Source organism: Pholcus phalangioides, unplaced genomic scaffold, assembly GCF_987345545.1.
Source record: "Pholcus phalangioides strain wild (caught in Gottingen) unplaced genomic scaffold, Ppha-v1.0 ptg000007l_1, whole genome shotgun sequence".
NCBI classification, from domain to species: domain Eukaryota; kingdom Metazoa; phylum Arthropoda; class Arachnida; order Araneae; family Pholcidae; genus Pholcus; species Pholcus phalangioides.
The window spans coordinates 30,875,485-30,899,520 of NW_028301600.1; the positions used below are offsets into that span (position 1 = coordinate 30,875,485).

General features: G+C 32.9%; 1 protein-coding gene across 1 annotated transcript in view; it reads right to left on the reverse strand.

Moving 5' to 3' along the window:
- Positions 1-454: 454 nt before the first annotated feature.
- LOC149085165 (glucosidase 2 subunit beta-like) overlaps positions 455-24,036 on the reverse strand; it is a 57,015-nt gene continuing 33,433 nt past the window's right edge. The window contains exons 9-16 of the mRNA XM_089233032.1: positions 22,913-22,991; positions 19,084-19,173; positions 18,899-18,988; positions 12,966-13,122; positions 12,778-12,847; positions 7,176-7,340; positions 4,673-4,772; positions 455-1,445 (exon numbers count right to left, since the gene is read on the reverse strand). Coding sequence (XP_089089158.1) covers positions 1,302-1,445; positions 4,673-4,772; positions 7,176-7,340; positions 12,778-12,847; positions 12,966-13,122; positions 18,899-18,988; positions 19,084-19,173; positions 22,913-22,991 — 895 coding nt within the window. The 3' untranslated portion in view covers positions 455-1,301. The remainder of the gene's footprint in view (positions 1,446-4,672; positions 4,773-7,175; positions 7,341-12,777; positions 12,848-12,965; positions 13,123-18,898; positions 18,989-19,083; positions 19,174-22,912; positions 22,992-24,036) is intronic.

The following is a 24,036-nucleotide window of genomic DNA, read 5'->3' on the forward strand; positions in this document are numbered from 1 at the left end:
AATCAAATTACTGACAAAATTTAATTTCACATGTCAGAATGGAATAAAAAATATATATATATATATTTTTACATAGTATATAGAATCGCATTTATCACTATCACAACTGATTCTGAATTTTCTTTTACCTTTTTTAAAAATCTAAAAAAAAATTTATTTCTATCCAAAATAGCTTATCATTTGTGAATGAAATGTCTCTTTCAAGAGATATTTATAGACATTTTTCATGAAGAAATATTTTGAATATTAGTTTGATGTCAAATGAATTTGATATGATTCTTTAGTCATAGAATATGTGCAGTTAAAGTATAAGCAATATTTGTCACATTTTTTAAGTAATTAAGTGGGAAAACAAAAATCAAAGTTATATCACACTAAGAACTCCCTTGTGTCAACTAGTAAACAAATCTGATTGTTGATCAGAAGATTGTTAATCAAATTGATCTTCAAAAAATATCTCTCAAGCAGCTTTTTATTTAAACATGTGTGTACGCCATTTCCTTTGCAACAATAGAATAGTGTGCTCTATAAAATTTACCCATTGAATCTATAAGACAAAAACACTTAATGAAAATCTGTGCATACAAAATTCTAAACACTTGATTTCCATCACATTGAGATGTTTCTCAACTTGTGTTGCAATTAATTTTTTTAAAAAAATATGAAAAAATTCCAACAAAGTTGTATTTTTTCCCCTTCAGTATAATAAAGTGTAAATAAAAAAAGATAATACACATTTTACAAACATAAAAAGTTAATGGAGAATCTGATTACTTTGGGAGAATAGAAAATTAAAAGACTAATTACATATATTTTATCAAATTAACTAATGGTAAGAAAATGACCATGAAGCACTTTGAAATATACAAAAAAAATTAGAAAATTCAACCATTAATTACTTAACTTTAGTGATGTCAAACAAATGATTTTGGACAACAAAAATTCAAAACAATCTAAATTTCAATCAACAATTTTTCTAATACTTCATAGAAAATGAGTCAGATTGTGATTAACAATTTCTTATATTACATGAAAAAAAATTGAATTTATACAACGACCAAAGCTTGACTTCTTTGAGTAATGTAACTTCAAGTGTATAAATATTCTCTTTTATATATAAAAAAAATTGATGAACAGGAAAAATAAATGTTTTAAAACACACCAGACTAATGCCCCAGTTTTCTTGTAGGCATGTGAATGAGTTTACTTTACATGACTTTACAGAATAGAAAAGGTATTCAAAATCTAGTCATATATCACCAAAGCATAATCGTGTTCTGGTTAATATTTTCAAAGTTCTTTTATAGCTCAGTGTGTTCATGCATTTTGTTTTTGTCCTGAGGGTTGAAGCATAATGATGGTGTAGTGAATTCAAAAAGATATTCACATCTATTTGGTTCACTGGCTGATAACAGTTTATTTTCAACTCCACAATGAAGAATTACCTAAAAAAGTTTAGCACATTAATAGTTAAATACAAAAAATAGTCACATTCATAGAAAGCTTTATAGGAACAATGTAGATTTATATTGAAATACAGCTGAACAGAAATGTTGAATATAAATAAAAAAGGGAAATTAAAATTTCAAAATAAATCTAAAACTTCAAAAGTTTTTTCTTTCAAACTAAAATTTCAAAATTCAAAAAGGAAATTTCAATTTTTCTATATGCCCACAATTAGATTCTCATTCACTAACTCCATCTACCAAAGAAGTAAAAAAAAAAATCATTCTAGATCAAACACATATACGTGCTACACACATTTAAAACTTTTGTATACGGTACAGTGCATTAATGAAATCCAGCACTTTCTGGATGAAATATCCAATTTTTTTCTCTTGTAATTTAATTTTAAATTCAGATATAATATTTTTATACTTTTACGTTAAAAAAAACTTTAAATTTTGCATTTAATGTTCATTAGACGTACTTGCATTTGAATAAAGTGAATTAGTCATTAGTATTTGTATGCTGGTAACAACTTTTAAGGGGAGCTGGGTATTATTACATTAATATTCATGTTCATTAAAACAACGCCCAGAAATAATAGCTACAACCTTCATTTTTCAGGATATACACACAAATCAGAAATACAGAACTATGATTAGAACTTTGAAACAATATGCAATACATAAGTTGCTACAGTTAGTGTTATTTGTGTTTACTAATACAGTTGAACCTCTCTATCTTGAAACTGAAGTAAACCAAAAAAAAATTGACATAGTTTTCAAGAAATAGTTTTGTCTATGCAATGAAAAACATGCCAAAAGTAGTGAAAATTTAGATTGAGAAAAACTAAAATACTGCATTTTGCTAGACTAATGAAATTATTCCTATTTGCTACCTTAGTGATGTTTGGTCTGGCACATCTAATCTGCGAAATCAAGCACTCATTTGCCTTGTGCCAAATGGTGGGATTTACTGAGAGAATTTAAAGTTTTGTTCAAATTTTGTTATTGGAAATCACAAGGAAATATAAAAAGTTATTTAAAAACACATATATAACCTTGTTTGAATGAAGAGTTTAATTCAATAAGCTTTCCCTTGAGTCAAAGCAAAAATTTTAATTTTTAATCACACAATGTGTTATGCCTGACATGTTAGGATTTGTATTGTATTGCGCCCAACCGAAAGTTTAAATAATCCGTAAACTTAGATTGATGAATATTTTTAGTTCTGAGTCTTCAGAGCCGGAAATAATTCAGGTCCTAACTTCAGTTTTCTCCAGAAAATGAGACAGCATTCTGAACCCATTCTTTAATGTCACTTTTCTAAAACCTCTGGAAAATCTTCAGCTGCATTGCATTTTCATCAGCCGAGTTGGCGTACAGTAAGCAATAATTTTGCCATCAGTTAAGGTGTTGGAAGTTTGTAGTGAACTGCCCATTTCCACAAAATTGAAAAATAAAATTTTGCAAGATTGTTTCAGCAATTTCCCAAGCTCTGATATTTCATCTATAGCGTTGCTCTGAAAATCGTGAAATTAGAGTGAACCAACACATCTAGTATCTCATCAATGAGATGACCGGCTCCAATCATTGGCCTATGTCCATAACCAAAAACCCTTTGTTTTGCTCAATGTTAACCCCAATATAAGTGGATACAAGCTCTTAGAACAGGGCAGACAATAGTTTATATCTAGCCTATGCCTATATACAGGGTGAACACGAGATGTTCTGCGAAACGAAAGAGGGCGATAGATGAGTCCAAGTTGAACATGAGACACTCCACCAACCATGTTGTATCTGAAATGGTTTGAGTTATGATAGATAATCGATTATGGAAAAAAAAGATGTCTTAAAAAACCCAAATTTGAGAAGTTTGAGAGACCTTCACGCAAACTAAACATATATTTGGAAAGAACAAAAAAATCCTATAAGGTGGACACCAACTTCATTGAAATATCTGAATTTGATGGCTAGCTACAAGCACTGAAAGAGTGACAAAGTTATATATCAAATTGTTGCCAAAATTTGTAATCGCCAATTTCACAAACACCCGTGTAGCTATTAATCGGTCAAATTTACCAAAAACTTGTCCACTGTACAACTTTTAAAAGAACCTACAACAGACTATATCGGTGTTCTAGTTCAAGACAAATTCAATTTTTTGTTTTCAATGCATTACATCCCTGAAATCTAGATTTGTCGAAGTAGATATTTCACAAAAATTCAGAATTGGCAGATACTGATTTTGGTGACATTTTGATTTAGCAAAAAAAATTCCTATATGTAAGTTGACATTATATTTATCTACAGGATACATGCATTAGATGATGAGCTTCAAGTGCTGAGAGATTGGTGAAGTGGAAATATTAATTGTTGCCAGAACCTACTAAAATTACTTCATTGAACAGATTTCAGCAATGTATTGCAAACGAAAGACCAAAACTTTTTCCCGAACAAGATCACCAATATGGTTTATTGCAGGCTCTTTTGACAGCTGATGCAATGGACAAGTTTTTGATAAATTTGACTGATTGTAGCTACAAGGGTGTTTGCATGAAAAATTTTGGCGACAACTCTATTTTGAATTTTGCTAATCTTTCAGAACTTGTAGCCTGCCATTAAATCTAGATATCATGAAACTGTTGTCACTTAATAGGATTTTCCCTGCTCTTTTCAAATATATGATTAATTTTGAGCTTAGGTCTTTAAGAAACTTCACTTTTTTCAGACTTGAAGTATTTTTTTTTTATAAGAAAACCATTTCGTCATAACTCTAAACAGTTTGAGATAGGTCAGGGTTGGCAGGGTGTTTCATGTTCTACTTGGGCTCGTCTATCACCCCCTTTCATTTGGCAAAACACATGTCACATTCACCATGTATGTTACACTTTCATTTAGTGAACTGTCCCCCCCCCCCCATATCCACCTATGCTCAGGATTGACTAGATATATCATCATAATAGGTTTTAATACTATTAATATATTCTCTTCAGTTTTTCCTAGAAATAAGATAGATTTATGACTACTATCATGATCGTTTTATCTTGAAAATAGCCTTTAAAAAATATTTTGACACACAGAGGTGATTTAATACAGTAAATGCAGATTCCTTCCTTCTTTGAGATGGATTTGAGATACAGAGGTCATACTGTAACTATGAAGCATATCTCAACTAAATAATTTAACTTAATCTAAGCCTGGCAAAAATACTAGTGGAACATTACCATAGCAGATCGAGCTGGGCCATTCCAACATCCTTGTCCATTTTCATACTTCATTTTTGTATACTTGTTTTCTTCTGGTCCAGCCCAATGACCCCATCGCCTAATTAAAATTATTTAGCATTAATACTTCAAATTAAAGACCTATTAACAAAAAAAATAATAATTAAACCCCCCTTTTTTTAAACTGCTAAAGAATGGGGCAGAATTTGACAAATTAAAAAAAAATTCAGGCCCTAGCCAAATTTCTTGGGAGCCATGCATATTCCCCCCCCCCCCCGAGAAATGCTTAAAAAATACAGTTCAATTATAATTAAAGTTGCGATTTTAAAGCGCTGTAAAGTAAGAACCACTGGTCAGAATGACTTGAAAATTTGCACGAATACTCCTGAAACAATGGAATTATGTTTGGCGTAGGATAAAAACACTGATAGGTGGCACTGTACTCATGAAACACTACTTCACCAAACGCTAACTCTGGCCATATTATTATATTGCAATTTACTGCCATTAATGAGATGGGTTGGAAATGAAGACGCTGTCTATTGGTGGTCACCTCAAGTTCGTTAGGGAAAACATTTTACCTACATCCTCCCTTGGGTTTAAATCCAGGACCATAACAGAAACTTTCACAGTAGTAAATGAGCATCTTACCACCATGCCACTCGGGCGCTACTTGTGAAACACTGGAAATTCGCTCACACAATGGAAACCATAGTCAGCCAGCGCAAACTTTCGTAATTGACGGAAATAACACCTAAATAATACAAAACACCTACAAATTCCACAAGAAATGTTCAATTTGTGTTGTTTACTGTGTTCTGCTTCGAGTTTGAAGCTCAACACTGTATGTATGCATGCAACAGATCTGAGTGTTCTGGTGGTAATTCTGTGGATGTGGCGAGTAATGGGGGCCTTCAGCTCAGTCAATTTTGCAATGCGACCACTGTACACAGCATTCTTGAGGTTCCTCAACAGGACTACCACCTGATTCTTGTGGAAACTCCAATCTATTGTGGAATATCCAATTTTGAGCTTCAAACTCGTAGCAGAACACACACAAAAAATCTTTAATATGTTGTCTAAGTCGTAAGTGTTTGTTCTTTTACTTTATTTTCATACTATTTCCATGAATTATAAATTTTACTAATTTAATTGAATCAATTGGATTCCATTCTGTGAGAGAATCTCCAGTGTTTCACGAGTACAGTTCCACCTATCGGTAAATTTCTAGTTTTTTCCTTCACCAAGCAAAATTGTATTGCTTCATGAGTATTTGTGCAAATTTTAAAGTCATTCTGACCAATGGTTCTTACTTACAGCAGTTTGAAATCAAAATTCATTAAAACATATTTGAAACAGTTGACAGGAAATCCATACCACTAATACCTGATCAATGAAATCAATTTCTTGTATCTATCTCAATATGTTGCATTGCATCACCAATACATGCAAAGTTCTGCAAAGGAAACATCACGTCTACCTAAGCACACCATTCGTGTGCCTTTCCATCTTGTCTGTCATGATAGCCACTGTTTTTTGGTTCTTTCCATCCCAGACTATAGCTTGAAAATTTTTAATCCTTTGGAAATGAACCCAGTGTTTTGAAACTATCATAATGATATAGTTTTTACTCCACCACTCAATTTTTTTCTTTTTTTGCTGTAACAATGTTGTATTCTGGTTTCATTCAACTCCTGCCAAAGTTAGATGCATGTGTGTACGTTTTCATATTACACTGGGTTTCAGCCACACAATTACTTTCTGCTTGATGAGTAGAAAAACAAATTATATATTTCACAATTATATATAAATTCTGTTTAATACTTCAAGGGCAGAGACAAGTGAAATATGCTTGATATTCATGGGGTTAATGCTAGCATAATGTTAGTAAATCCTATGAGGCACCACCCATCCCTGGTACAGCTACACACAGACAACCAAGCTGAATTGAAAACCTATCTAGCATTTTCAACCAAGAAATTTCATTGATATATATGTAATTGATTTTGTCCATCTGTGTGTGTTCTATATACAAATTCACAATTTTTGGGCCAATCATCCCAAATTTCGCATGTATGCCAAACATGACCCAACTTGAACAATAGGCAATTTTAGAAGTTCGTGAGAGACGGAAAATGCCTGAAATGGGCAACTGTGGTTCCCTAACAATGCATTTCAGACATGCATATGCCTTCATAATGGTTTGTCACTTCAATGTTGCCAATACATGGGGAAAACCTGGCAGCACCGGGTATTATATTATATCCCGGGAGGGACAGAGCCTGGGTCGTGTCTGGTCTGTCGGGTATTATAATATGAATTAAAATATAACTATATTAATCAAAAGAACAATACAGCTTTATTATAAATTTACTCAAAACTTTTTCCTCCAAAATTAAACAAATGGGAATTATTAAATTTTGGTTCAAAATGCTTTGAAAAAAAAGAGTTAAAATCTCATCCTTCATGAAATTAGAATAATTAAACAAAAAGTAAAATTCACCCTAAACTGACATCAGAGCCTCCAGATTTGGGTATCTGTGATGCACGATCAAAAGGACACAACCTGTATGTATATTCTCTATCGTCGAAATCAAAGCATTGACCTTTTAGCACACCAAACTGTTCTTCAGAACCAAAATCTGCTTCAATGTCTGTTTGCAGTTGCCTTAAAGATAGCAAAGATATAAATTGTTTACAGAACTTATATAAGATTTTTGAGTAATGCCGCATAAAATCATCACAACTACAACGATATGAATGTCTTCATAATCAACTTCAGTATTTAAAAGAAACACATATACATAGGGTTATATGATTCGAAAACTGAGAAAGGAGTACACGTGTGCCTGCACCACTGGTAATGCCACTTTTTTCAATTTTCACAACAGATAACACAGCTTGGGCCAGTATTACACTATAAAAGTTTGATAAAAATTCTTTTATAAAACTCAAAAAATATAACCAATAAGCACATCTGTTACATTCGAGCAAACGTAACTAATCTGCCTATTGGTTGCATTTTTCAAGTTTTATAAATGAACTTTCATCAAACTTTTATAGTGCATAATGCAGGCCTTATACTGCCAAAAATTTCAATCATAATTTTTCACAACTAAAACAGAACTGCTGAACAAAGCAAGTAAAGAACAAATAATGATGTGTCTCACATCGCTTATAATACATTGCTTCCATCAACTCGTCAGTTTTATTGCTTTGAGCATGGCAAGGTGTTTCCCCGACAAAGAGCTGTCTCTTGTTACATTTATTCACATTTTTGAAAGTTTCCATAGCCTCGTTAAACTCTACTCTCAGAAGGTTTCTTTCTTTTGGGAGCGTTGCTTTTTTTTGCCAGAGGAGGCGATTCGCCACTGAAATCAACATTGAGTGTTGTTTGCATTCTATTTTCTTTATTTCTGAATTAAAGAGATAACACTCCCTCCCCTCTTAAGTATACTGTATTTGTTGTTGGTGAGCAAAAAATGGTATTCTTAAAATGGATGTTGCAGTTTTCTTCTTCCAGAGCTGTTTTCCGGACTGTCTTTTTCATATTATCCTGGAGCAAGCTGAAATGTGGCTAAAATAACATCCGCTGTTTGGAGGCAACAATCATCCTGTTTGGAGGATTCTTGTATTCTGGGAAAATTTGATGGCAATTAGTCAAAGTGTGTAAAAATATGTGGGAAAACAACGCACACAAACACTCATAGGCCTTTTTTATTCGCTGTATGTCTTGAGGACACATCTCCCCTCAAACTTCTATTCACAGACGATATTGTTGAACAGAAAAATATTTACGGTTCGTGTCTGCAAAAACACAGTTCGAAATCTTCTAGTGAAATAGTTGAATGAGTTTGCGTACATAAAGGATTAATTTTTTTCCCACGTGGATGAATCCTACGGTTCTAGCCCAAAAGAACGGTAAGCAAAGCTAAAAATTTGAATCTTTGTTAAATTTTTATTTTGAGCATTAAGAGTTAACTATAATGAATCTATGTCAGAAGAGTTTGGCCCTGCATCGAGGCCAGTTGCGATGTTTGTTGAATTGTGTTTCATAAAGTTTAAAAACGATTATTTTTAATAGGGCATATCTACAAATTACAGAGTAACCTCGTTCATACGTCACTCAGTTATACGACTTTCGTGTTTATACAACGTTTAACTTGGGTAGCAATTGTGGTAACAATACATTTTATACAACAAATACATTTTAATGTTAAAATATTTCATTCATTTATTTAACGTAAAACCTCAATTATTCTACGTTTTCACTTCGACTACAACTCGGAAACTTTTGAAAAAAGAAAAACGTAATTTATATCCATCAAATGCGCACAAAATTTTTGTATGCAGTGAAAAAGCATTCCTGCAACAGTTCTAGCATATTGTCACCGCAAAAGACATAAATTTTAGGGTGATTGCTGACGTATACGAAAATTGCCAGTGAGATGGCTGATGACCATTTAGAGTGGACAGTTAGGTGATTTGTTTATTGCCTCTTTCTGAGAATACACAGATGTGGAGAGTCCCGAAGAAATGGGTTTCAATTGTTTTGATGGCCATATGGCCTTTCAGAATTTTTTCTCTCCCTATGTTTTCAACATTATCCCGAGAGGGTGAGAAAATCTACTGTAAGCATTTGGGGGGTACAGGTCTGCCGAAAATAGGTACACATGCACAGTAAATTCTATCAATCATTTCCTGTAGAACTTTCTTTCGATGTGGTGCTTTGCTTGCTGACAGGATCGTCTTAAGAGCATCATGGGCCTCCGGGCCCAATTGATTTTTCCGAGGCCCAACCTAGAAAATTCTCAAAAATTTCAATTACTTCCCATTTTTGTGAGGCCCCCGGGCCGTGCTCGGTTGGGTCCATGCGTTCAGACGGCACTGCTTGCTGACTGTCAAATTTGTCGTCCGTAAAGTCGGAAAAACAAAAACGCTCTCTCTAAAAAACCTGGAAATTTTGGACGAATTCAGCAAGAATTTTAAATTGATAATGAAAGTTCATCTTGCAAACAGGCCCGTCATTTAGGGGGGGGGGGCAAAAGCGCCCCTCCCCCCGGCTTTTGAAAATACATTAAAAATGGTATATATATATATACATATATTGAGTACATGTGTTTTGACCCCCCCCCCCCCGGAAGAATTTTGCGCCCCCCCCCCCGGAGAAAGTTGAAATGACGGCCTTGCTTGCAAACCAGTTGAATATGTTCGTTTCAACTTTTTGAAACGATTATAAAGTAGAGAAACAACCAAAGAGCAAGCTCCTGATTGAAAATCATTTACTGCCAAAAAAAAAGTCCAAGATGGGAAAATTTTTGCAAGTCGAGAAGATTTTGTTGCAATTTTGTACCCAATATCGTGTCCCAAAGGTAATGTGTGTTGTGCTAAATTTTATTTCTTTAAATGATTTGAAATGTGATTTAATTTCCTCTCAAGTATGAAATATTTTTTTAGAACAGAATTGGAATGCAATTAAACACATAAAATTTTATAACATTTCATATGTATGGAGGGGGGGGGGGGTAATTTTTTAAAAAGGCTGTTATTCACTTTGACTTATACATAAAACATTTTATAAAACGTTTTAACTCAGCCTTTTTAACGTCGTATAAACGACTGTAACAGAATTGTAAAGTTGCTCAGTTGAATAGATGAAGTGAACATAAATATTTAAATTATTTCAGTTCAATTTTTCAGGCCGGTGCTTCAACCAAGGCCAATGAAAATAATTTTCAGTATTATTACTTTAACTCTTTAATTCACTAAATTTATTTATTCTTTTTGCACGCCTGTAGTGAATTGCCTGGCATAACGGAATCGCTTCGTTTTATCAAAAAAATCATTGCATGGAATAACTTCACGTTAGAGCAGGGCGTCTCAAACTTTTTCCACCTGAGGCACTCTTTTCCCCTATTCAATGGTTATCCGCGAGCTCCACCAGCTCTCCAGAGCTGTTTAACAAAGAATATTTTCGAAAACCTCACACCATGACAAAGGTTGGAGGCGCACAGTTTGAGAACCCGTGCGTTATAGGAATAATCTTTGATGTTCTAAATTGAAGTTAAACGTTTGAATAGAAATTTTGTTTTGTGTAAAACACTTTTCAAACTGGTTCGTCATGTGTAAAGATTCTACAGTAGTTTCATTTGGTGTAGTATACTTGCTTGCTTGGTGAACAACGAAACTATAGAGATGCAGTGGATATCTTATCTGAGAGAAAAAATTTGATACTGTGCATATATATCTATATATATAGTTGATTTTCTGTCTGTGTGTATGTTCTCTATACAAATCTACAATTTTAGATCGATCGTCGCCAAAATTTGGATATATACCAAACAGGGCCCGGATCGAATGATAGGCTACTTTAAAAGTTTGTCAGAGAAGGGCAGATACCCGAAATAGACGAAAAATCGTCGGGCAACAATGGTTTCTGGGCCTCAACAATCACTTTCGGAATGTTTACTTTGGTTACCGGGTTCCCTAGTAATGCGTTTGACACGTGCTTTTACAATGGCTTGTCACTTCTTTAATCCTGCCAGTATTATATATTTATTCCTTTGTAATGGTTTGTCACTTTTCTAATCCTCCCAATAAATGAAGAAAATATGAGCAGCGCCGGGTATTGTAGCTAGTATTATGCATGATAAAATTGCAGTGAAATCTCGATATAACGATATTCTGCGGACGGAGAAAAATACCATAACAGAGGTATTATCGTTAATCGAGAGACTTTGACATTGAACACTAGCCATCAGGGCCGCAACTAAATGCTTGATCAGCTGAGGTAAGCACATATTTTGACATCCCCCCCCCCTTGTAATTCTGAAGAAGAGGCTATAAAAGGTGAATTTTGCGCACTCTTCTGGTCCTGGGCAAGATACCTGCTTGTCCTCCCCCCAGTTGCGGCCCTGCCGACCAAGGATCACGATCACCATTGGCGTATGCAAAGGGGGTTTAGGGTGTTATCCCCCCCCCCAGAGCCGAGATTATAGGGAAAATTATTATAAAATTATTGCAGGAAAAAAGAACGTAACTCCCCACCCTCGTGAAAATGGCAATACGCCTATGGCAATCACAGGTTTCTATGGGAAAACCATATCGCCTAACCAATTCGTTCTCTTAACTGGCCCATAGGGGAGCTCTATTGTATTGCGTAAAATTATATACAAATCACATAAATATTATCACATTTCGAGATATGATTATCACACACACACAATTATATTTTATTATTTAGTTTAAATATACAGTGAAATCTCGATATAACAATATTCTACGGACCAAAAAAAAAAATTGTGGTAGAGGGATTAAAGAGGTAACATTATCCTCACGTGTGATCAAATTTATGTTATTGTCATTTTTTCTATATCTGCATTGTTAATATCATCGTAAAATGTGCTTTTATGTATTTATTCATTACAAAAAATTGTAATTGATTAGTTTATTTATAAAATTCACTTAGATGTGTATTGTCCCTGTAAAGAAGCTTACCGCATAGCGCTATTGTGTCGTACACAGAGTGCAGGAATACAAATAACTTTAGCTTTCGGTGATCATTTAGTGCAAAATATTGATGTCATCAGATGTCTTCAAAAGAAAGAGAACAAGTGGCGAAGTTAAAATTAAATTCAAAACAATTTTGAACAAAATATAAAAAATATTGTTGTAGCGATTTCAAAATTCTCCTAAAAATATCGGGTTATAGAGGCGTTTATCATAGTAGATGATGTCGTTGTACTGAGAGTTTAACATTAAGCCAGGCAATTCCAAACAAGATTTGAAAAAAATATCATTGTAGATGTACTTATATTATCGATTATCGTTGTAGCGATGTTTTGCTGCACATACAAATGTCGTATCGTATGCAGGATTTTCTCATGGGGGGGGGGGGGCATTCAACTTTTTTTTCTTCCCAAAAGGGGTTTTTTTTTTTTTTACTGAAAAAATACATCATAATCTTTTCTCAAGGAAGGTGCACAAAATTTTTCGGGGGGGGGGGTGATCACTATAAAATGATTATAAAACATTATATAACAAAAGATATTACTTAGCTGTACATATAAAAATAAGTCTGCCAAAACTGCCCACGATTTACACACCTTATTTCATCTTGAATATTGTCAAGTTTATCTGCTGCCTCTTTAAATTCTTTTCTTGCATTATTAGCATCTGAAAAGAGAGGTGTAAGCAAGACTCAACTTAGGGAATGCAGATTCATCATTAAAACAATTGAAGTTTATCAATATTTGTGAAATTACGATAAACTGTAATAACAAATAATTGTTACCATCCACCAATTTTTGAGTTTCTTCATCATATACTTGATCATTGGGCTTCTGACTATTTTCTTTGTCAGAATCTTCATTTGGTGGGAATGTTGGGGGTTCTAGATTTTCGTCTTCCTCATCTTCATCACCTGCTAACATTTCATCCGCAAGATCATCCTTTAATAAAATTACTCAAATGATTATTGGAATTACAAACTAGTCTTCTGCATTAGAACAAAGTCTCATAAATAACTTTATGATTGCAATATGCTCAGAAAGTAAAAGACCACTAAGAATTTAATTCTTGTTAATTGAGCTCTATTGTGTGTTTGAAAGTTACGATAATGGCGCTGCACTAATAGTCAATGAGATGATTAAAAAATATTTTAAGATTTACAAAATCTATTCAGGTCAGTTTGAATTGATATGAAAAATCATGTGTTAGTTTCTTCATTATTGACAGTATATCGCAAAATGAATTGAGCCTCAGTTCTCACATATTTTTGATATACAGGGGAATCAGATCATACATACCATTGTCTGTTATAATAAAACCATTATTAATTCAATAATTGTATTGAACGGCTTAGGTTTTCTAAACATTGTTCAGCGGTGGGCAAAAAAGCAAATAGAATGCTCGGTTTCATATACAGAAAGGTCTCTTTGCGTTCTCCCAAAGTCATTCTTCCGCTTTTCAGAGGCTTAGTTCATCCTGGACTGGAGTATGCTGTAAGATTTTGGAGACCATGCCTACAGAGGGACATAGAATTGGTTGAAAGGGTACAGAGAAGAGCTACGCACAAACATATTGGCACACAAGGCTTGAGTTATGAAGAGAGACTTCATTTTTTGAATTACATTGGATAAACACAGGTGTCGGAGAGATAAGATCGAAGTGTTCAAAATTTTCAATGAGGTGGATAGGATGGACCATGAATTATTGAATTAGTACACCATCAATCGACTGCTTTTAGAATGGGACAACATTATCGATTGGTGAGGGACAATGCAAGGGTGCCCGAGTGGCATGGTGGTAAGATACTCATCTACCATCGTGAAGGTTGTTGTCAGGGTCCCGGGTTCGAACCCACGGGAGGATATAGATCAGATATTTTCCCTAACAAACTTGAGGCAACCACCGATAGACAGCGCCTTCACTTCCAACCCATCTCACTAATGGCAGTAAATTGCAATATAGCGATATGGCCAGAGTTGGTGTTTGGTGAAGTAGAAGGACAATGCAAGGTTATGGTGTCACAGGGAATTTTTCTCTAATAGGGTTGTTAATAAATGGAATAGCTTACCCCCCGGGGGTAGTAAATTGTAACACAATTGACACGTTCAAAAAGAAATATGATAAACATGTTAGGGAAAATCAAAAAGCTATCCATACTTAGAATAACACAATCATAAGTATTTTTTATGGGTATTGTATAATATTTTATCATGTATTATTGTGTAATATTTTATGTATTATTGTGTAATATTTTATGTATTATTGTGTAATATTTTATGTATTATTGTGTAATATTTTATGTATTATTGTGTAATATTTTATGTATTATTGTGTAATATTATCATATTATTGTATTATTGTGTAATATTATCATATTATTGTATTATTGTGTAATATTATCGTATTATTGTATTATAGTATGTTTTATCATAATATTGTGTAATATTTTATATTGTTTGTAATTGCATTTTTAATTGGGTTACTGTATTTTTGAAATATATGACATCCATATTTGTTATGGGCATCTTTTTTTCAGTCACCTCGTTAGGCATTTTACCTGTTGTGGCGTTTATATATATATAGAAAAATGTACATTATAAAAATTTAATTTTTTTTTGTCAAAACTCACCAATACCAGCGTGATAATTTTTTTCATATAAAATAATGGTAATAATATATATGTATATATATATATATACAGGGTGCATGGCATTTTTTACTGGCAAACCATTGATTCTAGAGGCATACGTCCAATCAGAAAATCTATCCAAATGATGTGTAGTACTCAAATATGTAATAATCTCATGTTGCAAAGGGGCTGTATAATTATTAAAATAAAATAAAAAAACTTTTTATGCAGTCCCCATGTGCTCAAAACCCCAATTTAAAAGTTGTTGCCCTGTCTCTTTCGAGACAACAAAAATCCATATTTCTGAGTGTATATTCACTGAGATATTTGAATTTGAAAATTAGAGGAGTCAGGAAAAACAGAATTAAATATGGGTAATGGTATCAGAAGTGACAGGGCAACAACTTTGTAATTGGGTTCTTGAGCACTTTTATAGGGTGTCTGTATACAAAGTTAACATTTTTATTTTGATAACTATAGAACCCCTTGCAACATAAATGACACATCTGAATACTTTACATCATTTGGATAGTTTTTCTAATTGGAAGTATGCCTCTAGGGCAGTGTTGCGCTAACTTTTTAAAGCACAACCCCCTTTTTGACCAAAGAATTAATTGGCGACCCCATATAAAGGCTGACCATAAGTCTCAGTTTTCCAGGACATTGATTTTTTCAGCAAATGTGCTGTCCCTTGTAATCAAAACACTTGTTTTAATTAAATTTTCAAAGATATTCTATTTTTTTTAACGCCATAAATATTTACTATGTTTTTTCATGTACTTATGCATAGAGTATCCCTTATGTAACATTGAAGTGTAGCGAGGTGTATGGTCTTGATTTTCGTATACAGGGTGATTAAGAACGAATAATCCGATTTTAAAATGATTCTACACTTGAAATTGACCATTAACAAAAATTGTTCATAAAACATACACATTTTCCCCCGTACATTTACATATTACTTATCATTCTAGTCTGTGTTTTTAATTTTTAAGAAATATAAATTTTGAAATCGGGTGATTTTCTCTAAGTCACCCTGTAAAAGTAGTAACTTTAACAGGGCGCACCTGTAAAAGTTAGTAACCTTTTTTGCGCACCACTGCTCTAGGGTCAACGGTTAGCCAGTAAAATCGCATATGCTCTGTTACCTATGTACCGTTATACTGTGATTAAGTTATAATTTGAGGATTAACCCTGCCTCAATCATAACCTACTGAATCTGTATTTGAAATAACCTGAATCTACTGTACATGTGAAATAAATAGATGTTTAATAAAATATTTACTTTGCTTTAAATACAAGATCTTTTTCACCATATTTTTTAGATTAATGTCCATTTTAAATTAACTGTTAAAAATCTGAATTGGAGGTATATGAAGCAGTTGTGTAACAAACACAAAAATCAACTAAACAAAGTTGAAGACCAAAAATATTTTATAAAATGTGGTATTGACCCATTCATTATGTATGAACGTTCTCTTACTATAAAGAAAAATGTGATCAAAATAAAAAAAATATGTATTACACTATTTACATTAGAAACATGCTTATATACTTTTTGAATTTATAGAATTAAGTGATGGTTGAGTTGCAGGATCCAAAGCAGTGGTTCTTAACAGTTTTTTTCTCCTACATCCCCAGTGCAGTATGACTTATCTTCCCGCACCCCTTAGGATAACGTATTTTCTATTTTTTAGAAAATCTAATTTCTTGAATTTATTACATTAATATTACTCATTAATTATTTTGTATAAATTTCAAATATTATTTTATTTCTGTTTTGGTTTACAGTAAAACCTGTCTAAAACGATACTGTAGGGATTTAAAAATATGATTATAGACAGGTTATTGTTGTAGACAGTTTGGGCTATATCTTATTAAATAGGAATTTTACCAGGACCAAAGAAAATATAGTTATAGGTAGGTTTATCATTATAGACAGTATCTTTATAGGCAGGTTTATTGTTATAGACAGTATCCTTATACACAGGTTCCACTGTAGTTAGTTTTGGCTATTTTATTATTTTTAAATTAATTCAAAAACTAACCTAAAAAACAATTTTTTTAAACATTGAAATTTATGACAAAGAATCAATATTTTTCTTCACTTATGTATACCAGCCATAGCAATATATATGTTTGTTTGGCACTTGATTGAATTTTTTGAAGTTTTTATTGAGACGGTATCAAATCTGAACGGACCATGCTAATAACAAATGAAAACTGCAAAATATTTTTGGTATTAATATTTTTTCCTTAATCTAAATGGAAAACAAGTACGATCAATAATCGAAAAAGAAACTTTTTCCAATGCAAATTTTGTGTGACACATTCCTATAAGACAGAGCAAAAAGCGATGTCGTCAAAATGTCGGTATGAGTAATATTTTTTAAAGAACTGGAAAGTTTAATTCTTTTTCTTTTCATTTTAAATTTTCCAGAATAATCAGTCAACATTATGTAATTTTCTTCCCCATCTCACACCCCCAGTTAAGAGCAACTGGTCTGTAAAGACTAAGTTTGAATCCACTGTTTGTTATTTTATTTCTAAATAAGTCCCTGACGGGGGCACATCTGTAGTAAGCCACTAGGAGGCGACAAAATAAGGAAACTAGCAAATCTAATTTAGTAACCAATCAAATTAGGGGGAAAGTATGATCTTTTGAGTTGAATTGTGAGGCATCAATTCCAAGAATGAAAAAAACCATGCCAATCATCATTGAGAAGTCGTCCTAGAGAAATTCTGAACAATTGGGATTTTTATTTGAAGAGCAATTGTTATTTAATCGTAACCAGGGCTTCATGGTATACATGTTTGTATGGAACAAAAATTATAATTTTCAAATATACATCCCATAGAACAGGTACTGAATTTGTATCAAGTGAAAATTCATACTAACAAATTGCAGGGGGGGGGGGAAGGGACTAAGAGTCCCTTCAATCTCTGTCTTTGTCTATCCTCAAATCTAATTGAGATATGCAACTCATTCTACCACAGCATAAAGTTGGTTTGATAGCTATCTTTTGTTTACATTTTGAAAAAAAACTATGAAAAAGGCTATCTAATTCAACATTTCTCTAATAATAAAGAAATATTTCTTTTCTGGTTTTTATATATTTATTTATTTATTTATTTATTTATCTTATCTGATACACACATATAAACAGTGTACTATGGAGCTTAACAAATCCTTGGAGACAGATTGTAATGGCAACCAAAAAAAATGGTATTGGTACCTGAAAAAAATCCATATGAAATTATAAAAGTGGAGTCTGAAGATACACATTACATGAATCCTGAAAAATTTGTTGTCTCAAGATAGAACAGAGCTGATGCCAGATCTTAAAATTTCAAAGATGCTGCAAACAAAAAGTTTTGGAATCCTCAATGTTAGATAAAATACCTTATGTTAACCTCACGATCTTGGTTTCATTCATAATTTTCTTTGTTTTGATATTAAAATATTAAATTTTTCAAATAAGGAAAAAATTCTATATTTCTGACGAAAAATTATTTGGACTTATTTAGTACGAGTGTTTTAGAAGTAGGTACAAAACATTTTGAAGGTTTTTAACAACTGGCTGTTGCGAAAAAATTTTTTGGAAAGAGAAAATTCAACTGTCTTTGTGGGGAATCAAACCCACGTTTTCTCCCTTTCTGGGTGAATGCCCTAGACCACTAGACTACAAAGGCAATGAATCTCTCAATCTTTCCTTGGAGCTCATGTGCACTGGACGCTGGACGGGACTAAGTCGCCATCTGGTGGCAGTGTCAGCAGTTGTGAGCTTGAGTCAGGTCCGGCCGTCCACGTACGGGCCCGTTCAGTGCACACAAGCTCCAAGGAAAGATTGAGAGATTCGTTGCCTTTGTAGTCTAGAGCATTCACCAAGAAAATGTAAGGACGTGGGTTCAATTCTCCGCAAAGGCAACTGAATTTTCTCTTTCCAAAAAAAAAAATCATCTTCGCAACAGCCAGTTGTTAAAAACCTTCCTATGGTAGCAGAGAGTGATGTCATCCTTGCACAAAACATTTTGCTAGTAGTTTCAGTCTTATGTCCAGATAAAATAACATTTGAAAATAAAATCACTTCTTTATCATAAGAATCATAGTCATCATCTTCTGTATTTTTCTGGTGCTCCTGAGCAATTTCAGTAGGGGATACAGTAGCTAAAGGAATCTAAAAGTAAAGGTACAATAAAAAGAACATTTTAATTCTTGAATAATTTGAAAAAATAGCTTTTCATTAGAAGAATCAGAATGAATGATACTAACTTTATCTAACATGTAAACTGGTTTCATTGCCATCCAGCCTGATGTTATAAATTCTTCTTGACCCATTGATTCTTTCATATTGAGAAAAAGCTATTGAAAATTTATAATAAAAAAAATTGCTAAATGAAAGTTTGATTTTTCTAGTAACACTGATTTAAATTACAATTTTTACAAGAAAATCCATTGATTTAACCCTAGAAAATACAGTATTGTGAAAAGCCCAATAAAAATCTCACACCAATGCAACAGAAAATAGTTGAACACTTATTTTGCAGTTTGTCTAGCTATTTATATCAATGTGTATCAGGTTTTTGAACAATTAGCAGCAAACAAGTATCTACAGATATAACAGATTTTTTAAATAAAGGTTTTCATGTGAGAAACTATTATGTTTGAATGAAGATGTTTTCACATTAACTTTAAAAAAAAATTATGAAATGAAAATGAAAGCTGGACATTTTCAGGGGTTGAACTTACTTGTTCAACAATTGAAGTTCAAAGAAATTAACACATGAAGATTGTTCTGTTATTTTTAGTTCAAGGAAAAGAAACCAAAGGAAAATCACTAAAATTTGGTGAAAATTTCATTCTTTTGATAATGAGAGTTTTGTTCAGAATATAAACTTTTTTCTTTCTTACTCCTGTATTTCAATATGGAAGTGAGAAGCCCTTTCAGTGTAGGTTAAAGCCAAGTATAGGCATATTGATAAAGCACTCGTGAAAACTTTTACCACTTGATGCATCACCAACTTCCATAGAAAGGGTGGATTTGTTATCCAAATAAATATTTGGTACAGCCCTAAAGAATAAATTAGAGGAAAATTAAAACCCAATACTTATTTTCTTCATTTCAAAGGTTAAAGGTTTTCTTCTTTTCCTGCTGATGGTAATAATTAAAAACAAGCAATACCAATGGATAATCTGGAAGTCTTATAAACAATGAAATCTGAAATTTCTGGCTTTAGCGCAGAACGCCCCATATAAAGGCTGACCATAAGTCTCAGTTTCCCAGGACATTGATTTTTTCAGCAAATGTGCTGTCCCTTGTAATCAAAACACTTGTTTTTAATCAAAATGTAAAACACTTTAATCAAAACACTTGTTTTGATTAAATTTTCAAAGATATTCCATTTTTTTTTAACGTCATAAATATTTACTATGTTTCTTAGTTAACAGCTCTAAAAACCTTTACACGTGTGCTTCTGCGCGCTCGTCAAAACAAATACAGAACTACCGTCAAGAGTGTGTAAAAGCGGAAAAAGTTTGCGGTCAAGAACATGCTGAAACAGGCCATTCCAGCGTTCAGTGGTGAATTCAAAATCATACATCTCAAGGCAAACCAGCCCTATGGGCAAAAACATGGCGAATTCCGCGTTCCTGGCAGTCTTCCTTCAGGGCCGTCATTTCAACTTTTTCCGGGGGGGGGGGCAAAGAACATGTACTCAAGGTATGCATATAGGGGAAAGTGACGTATAATGAGATACTAGCCTAATATGAGATACCCCTTTATCTCTTTTGTGCGGTGGTGACATCTGTTTTTAAAGGTATGCACTATTAACTCGATGGTAGATGGAGCGGCCAACAACATAACCTAACTCATTTGCATGCGGCTCCAGCTTCAGGAGCCTATTTAACTGTGCAGCCTGCACAAGAGTTTTTGAAGTTATTTTTCGACGGGTTTTACAATGCACAATGCAAGTCATTTTTAAGCATTTTGTTATTGGTACATACTCAGCATTACATGTAGTTTCATATTCATTTATCAATTTCTCAATTATTTTACTTATTTCTTAAACATTGGTTATGCCCAGTATGAGATACAATGCATGTGTGCGTGAAGACCCTAATATGGGATATCTCATATCGAGATCTCATTTTGTAGACAACGCCTCACTTCTCATTTATTTCCAGTGATCTTAAAGCAAATTAACATTTTTATGATGGCTCCTGTAAAGCGAAAGAAATGGTCCCGCGAAGTGATGGTGGAAGCAGTTAATGCTGTTAAGAAGAGGATGGGTTACTTCAAGGCTCAAAAAGAATATGGCATGTCAAAAGGCACAATTGAAAGGCACGTCAAAGATGCAAGAGCGGTTGAGGAACTCATAGGAGTTTCAGCTTGGGGAGAAAGATGTCCATGGCCACACACAAGTGACATTCGAAATACAAAGTATATAATACGGTATTACGTTAAATAATGCAAATATGTTAGAAATACAAAGTATATTACTTTGTACTATGTAACGTATTCTTATTAAACGGTACAATAAGATTATTGCCGATTCATTTTAAAACCATCCAATATCACATAGGTATGTCTATAACTAGACAGGCATTATTTATACTTTTAATTTTATTTCTGGAATACAAAACAGCATGTGATAAGTGCATATGAATACATGTTAAAGTTTCAGTTACTAATAAAACTCAATTTTAAACATTAAATGCGGAAAAACTGTTTTACCTGCATTTAATGCTGTTCTTTCCCAAATTCTCATTTTTGAATTCAAATATCTGTGAATATTACACTTAAAAACATGGTTTTTCCTTTTTTTGGTTGGCATCAGGAGAGAAAGGGCAACAACTTTCTAATTGGAAGTTAGAGCACAAAGGGGGCATATAAAATTTAGACTTATTTTGTTACACACTGTATTTTCACTCTCAAAACTGGTCCAGGGTAATTTTTGAACATTTTTCAAACTGTTGAGCATTTTTAAAATTGAAATTATACCTCTACGACGGATACGCAGTTGATGAGATAAAGGTAATGCTAGCACTTACAGGACACTCTGTGTAAGGATGTATGGATATAATAAAATAAGTATCGTAATAAATATATTTTGTTACTAATAATATGTCGATTATCTCTATTTTAAGGAGGTGTTGAGTTTTCCATAGTGTATATCGATTTCAAAAATGACCATGCATACAGAAAAGGCTGTACATGGAGATTTTTTACTGTCATGTTTAAATTCAGCACCCCAAAATTAGTCTAAAAAACTTATTTCACTCATGTTATTAAAAAAAGTAAAAATTGTTGACCAGTGTAATTTTAGGAAGGGGGGAAGAGAAAATTATTTTTATTCTGTTTTTCTGGCTAAATATATGATGTACAATATAAATATACGATACCATTTGTAGCATAAAAAATATAACATAGGCTATATACCATATTAATAATTGATAAGAGAGAAGAAAAACTGAACTTGAATGACATGAATTTTTTTCTTGTTAAATTCTAATTTCAATTGTAACCGACTAAATTAAAAAAATATGGAGCGTTGTATTTTCCAAAACTCCAAACGTCATGCAAAAGCATTTGGGTTTCGCCATAAGCCTCCTTTTACACACACAATTCAGAATGGGGCAAGGACAGAGTGAACAATAATGTCTATTTTTAACAACACGCTCTTGGAACAGCATGCTCCTAACAGACTCCGATCATTTGCATAAGAATGTCCCACTTCAGGTGTGCGGGGAGACTGTATGTGTAAAGGGGACCTTAAGTGTAGATTTTTCCCAATTATGGGAAAAATTTGGGAGGGGGCAGAGTTTAAGAATTTTTCAGGAGCTTGGGAGATGGAGTAAAAATTCAAAAGATTTAGTTTTGCTGTAATTTTTAGAGAAAATTATGTGATATAATATCTGATAAGAAATAAAAATTACAATTTTAATAAAATGCGCTTGTTTTTTTACAAAATGAATTTAGAAAAATGACCTTTCATGAAATGAAAACAATTTTTTTCTATGTCACGATTTAAAAATATACATATGCATACATGAGAGAAAACTAGAATAAAAACTACAGCGAATTATGAAAAAATAAATTTACCCTTCCTTCTTTTTCAGAAACAACACCATCATTATCACTATCAAACTTAGGAAATTGTTGAACTTCATCTACAGTTAGGCTGCAAGATAAGATGCAATAATTAGAGTTCAATAAATAAAACCAAACTAATTTCAGCCTACTAGCAATATTACCTGAAAAACTATCAGAACTAAATGTGACACACAGGTCCAAACAAAATAACTTTTTATCAAACAATAAAAATAATAAACATAAATAAAACTGGTGATGAACAAATATTAATATGCATAGTGTTTCATCAGAAACCAAGAAAACTGTCAACCAATGCATGTATTGTATATCAATTTTTTGTATTTTTTCCTTGAAAAATATTAAAAAGTATCAAATATATAAACATACTTATTTTACATACATACTATGATTGAAATACACATTGTTCACAAAATAAGACCTGAGAAAAGGGAGATTTGTTTTTGCATTGGCAGGCAAAATTCAATCAAGAAGTAGTTTATCATACAAGAGGTTTTATGTCTCTCCAATGTTAAAAGAAAAATGGAACTTAATCCTTCCCAACTATATGTCAGATCTTGTCCAACATGTCTTTCCTCATTCCACAGTTTGGGCTCCCCCCCCCCTCCACTTCCACCCTTTAATTTTTGCATTAAACCAGTTTAGTTATAACAGGGGTTTCACTGTATATAGGACGATTAAATAGCAGGGATATACCATACATTAGAGTCTATCTTGGGTAAACAAAAAAGCCGTCAAGTACCATGGCAATAAAATTTGGTTGCTAACGCCTGCTATAACCAGTAAAAAACATCACTATATCACAACAGATATGAGTCTGTCACCATTATTTTGTTCAGATATGCTGATAAACATTATAACTCATATTTTATGTATTAACTCTTTTTTTCTAGGGCAACGCCAGGTATATCTACTCGTAGATGATAAATTGATCAGACAAGATCATATTTACATATTTCTCTTTTAAAACTTGAGCAATTACATTAAATTAACCATAATCTTTCTAGATAAAAATAAATGAGAGCTGTGTGAGGAGTATGCAATTGATTGAAAAATTAGATAGTTAATTGGTAGAATTTTTAACTCACATTTCCAAGATGGAACCAAATTGACCT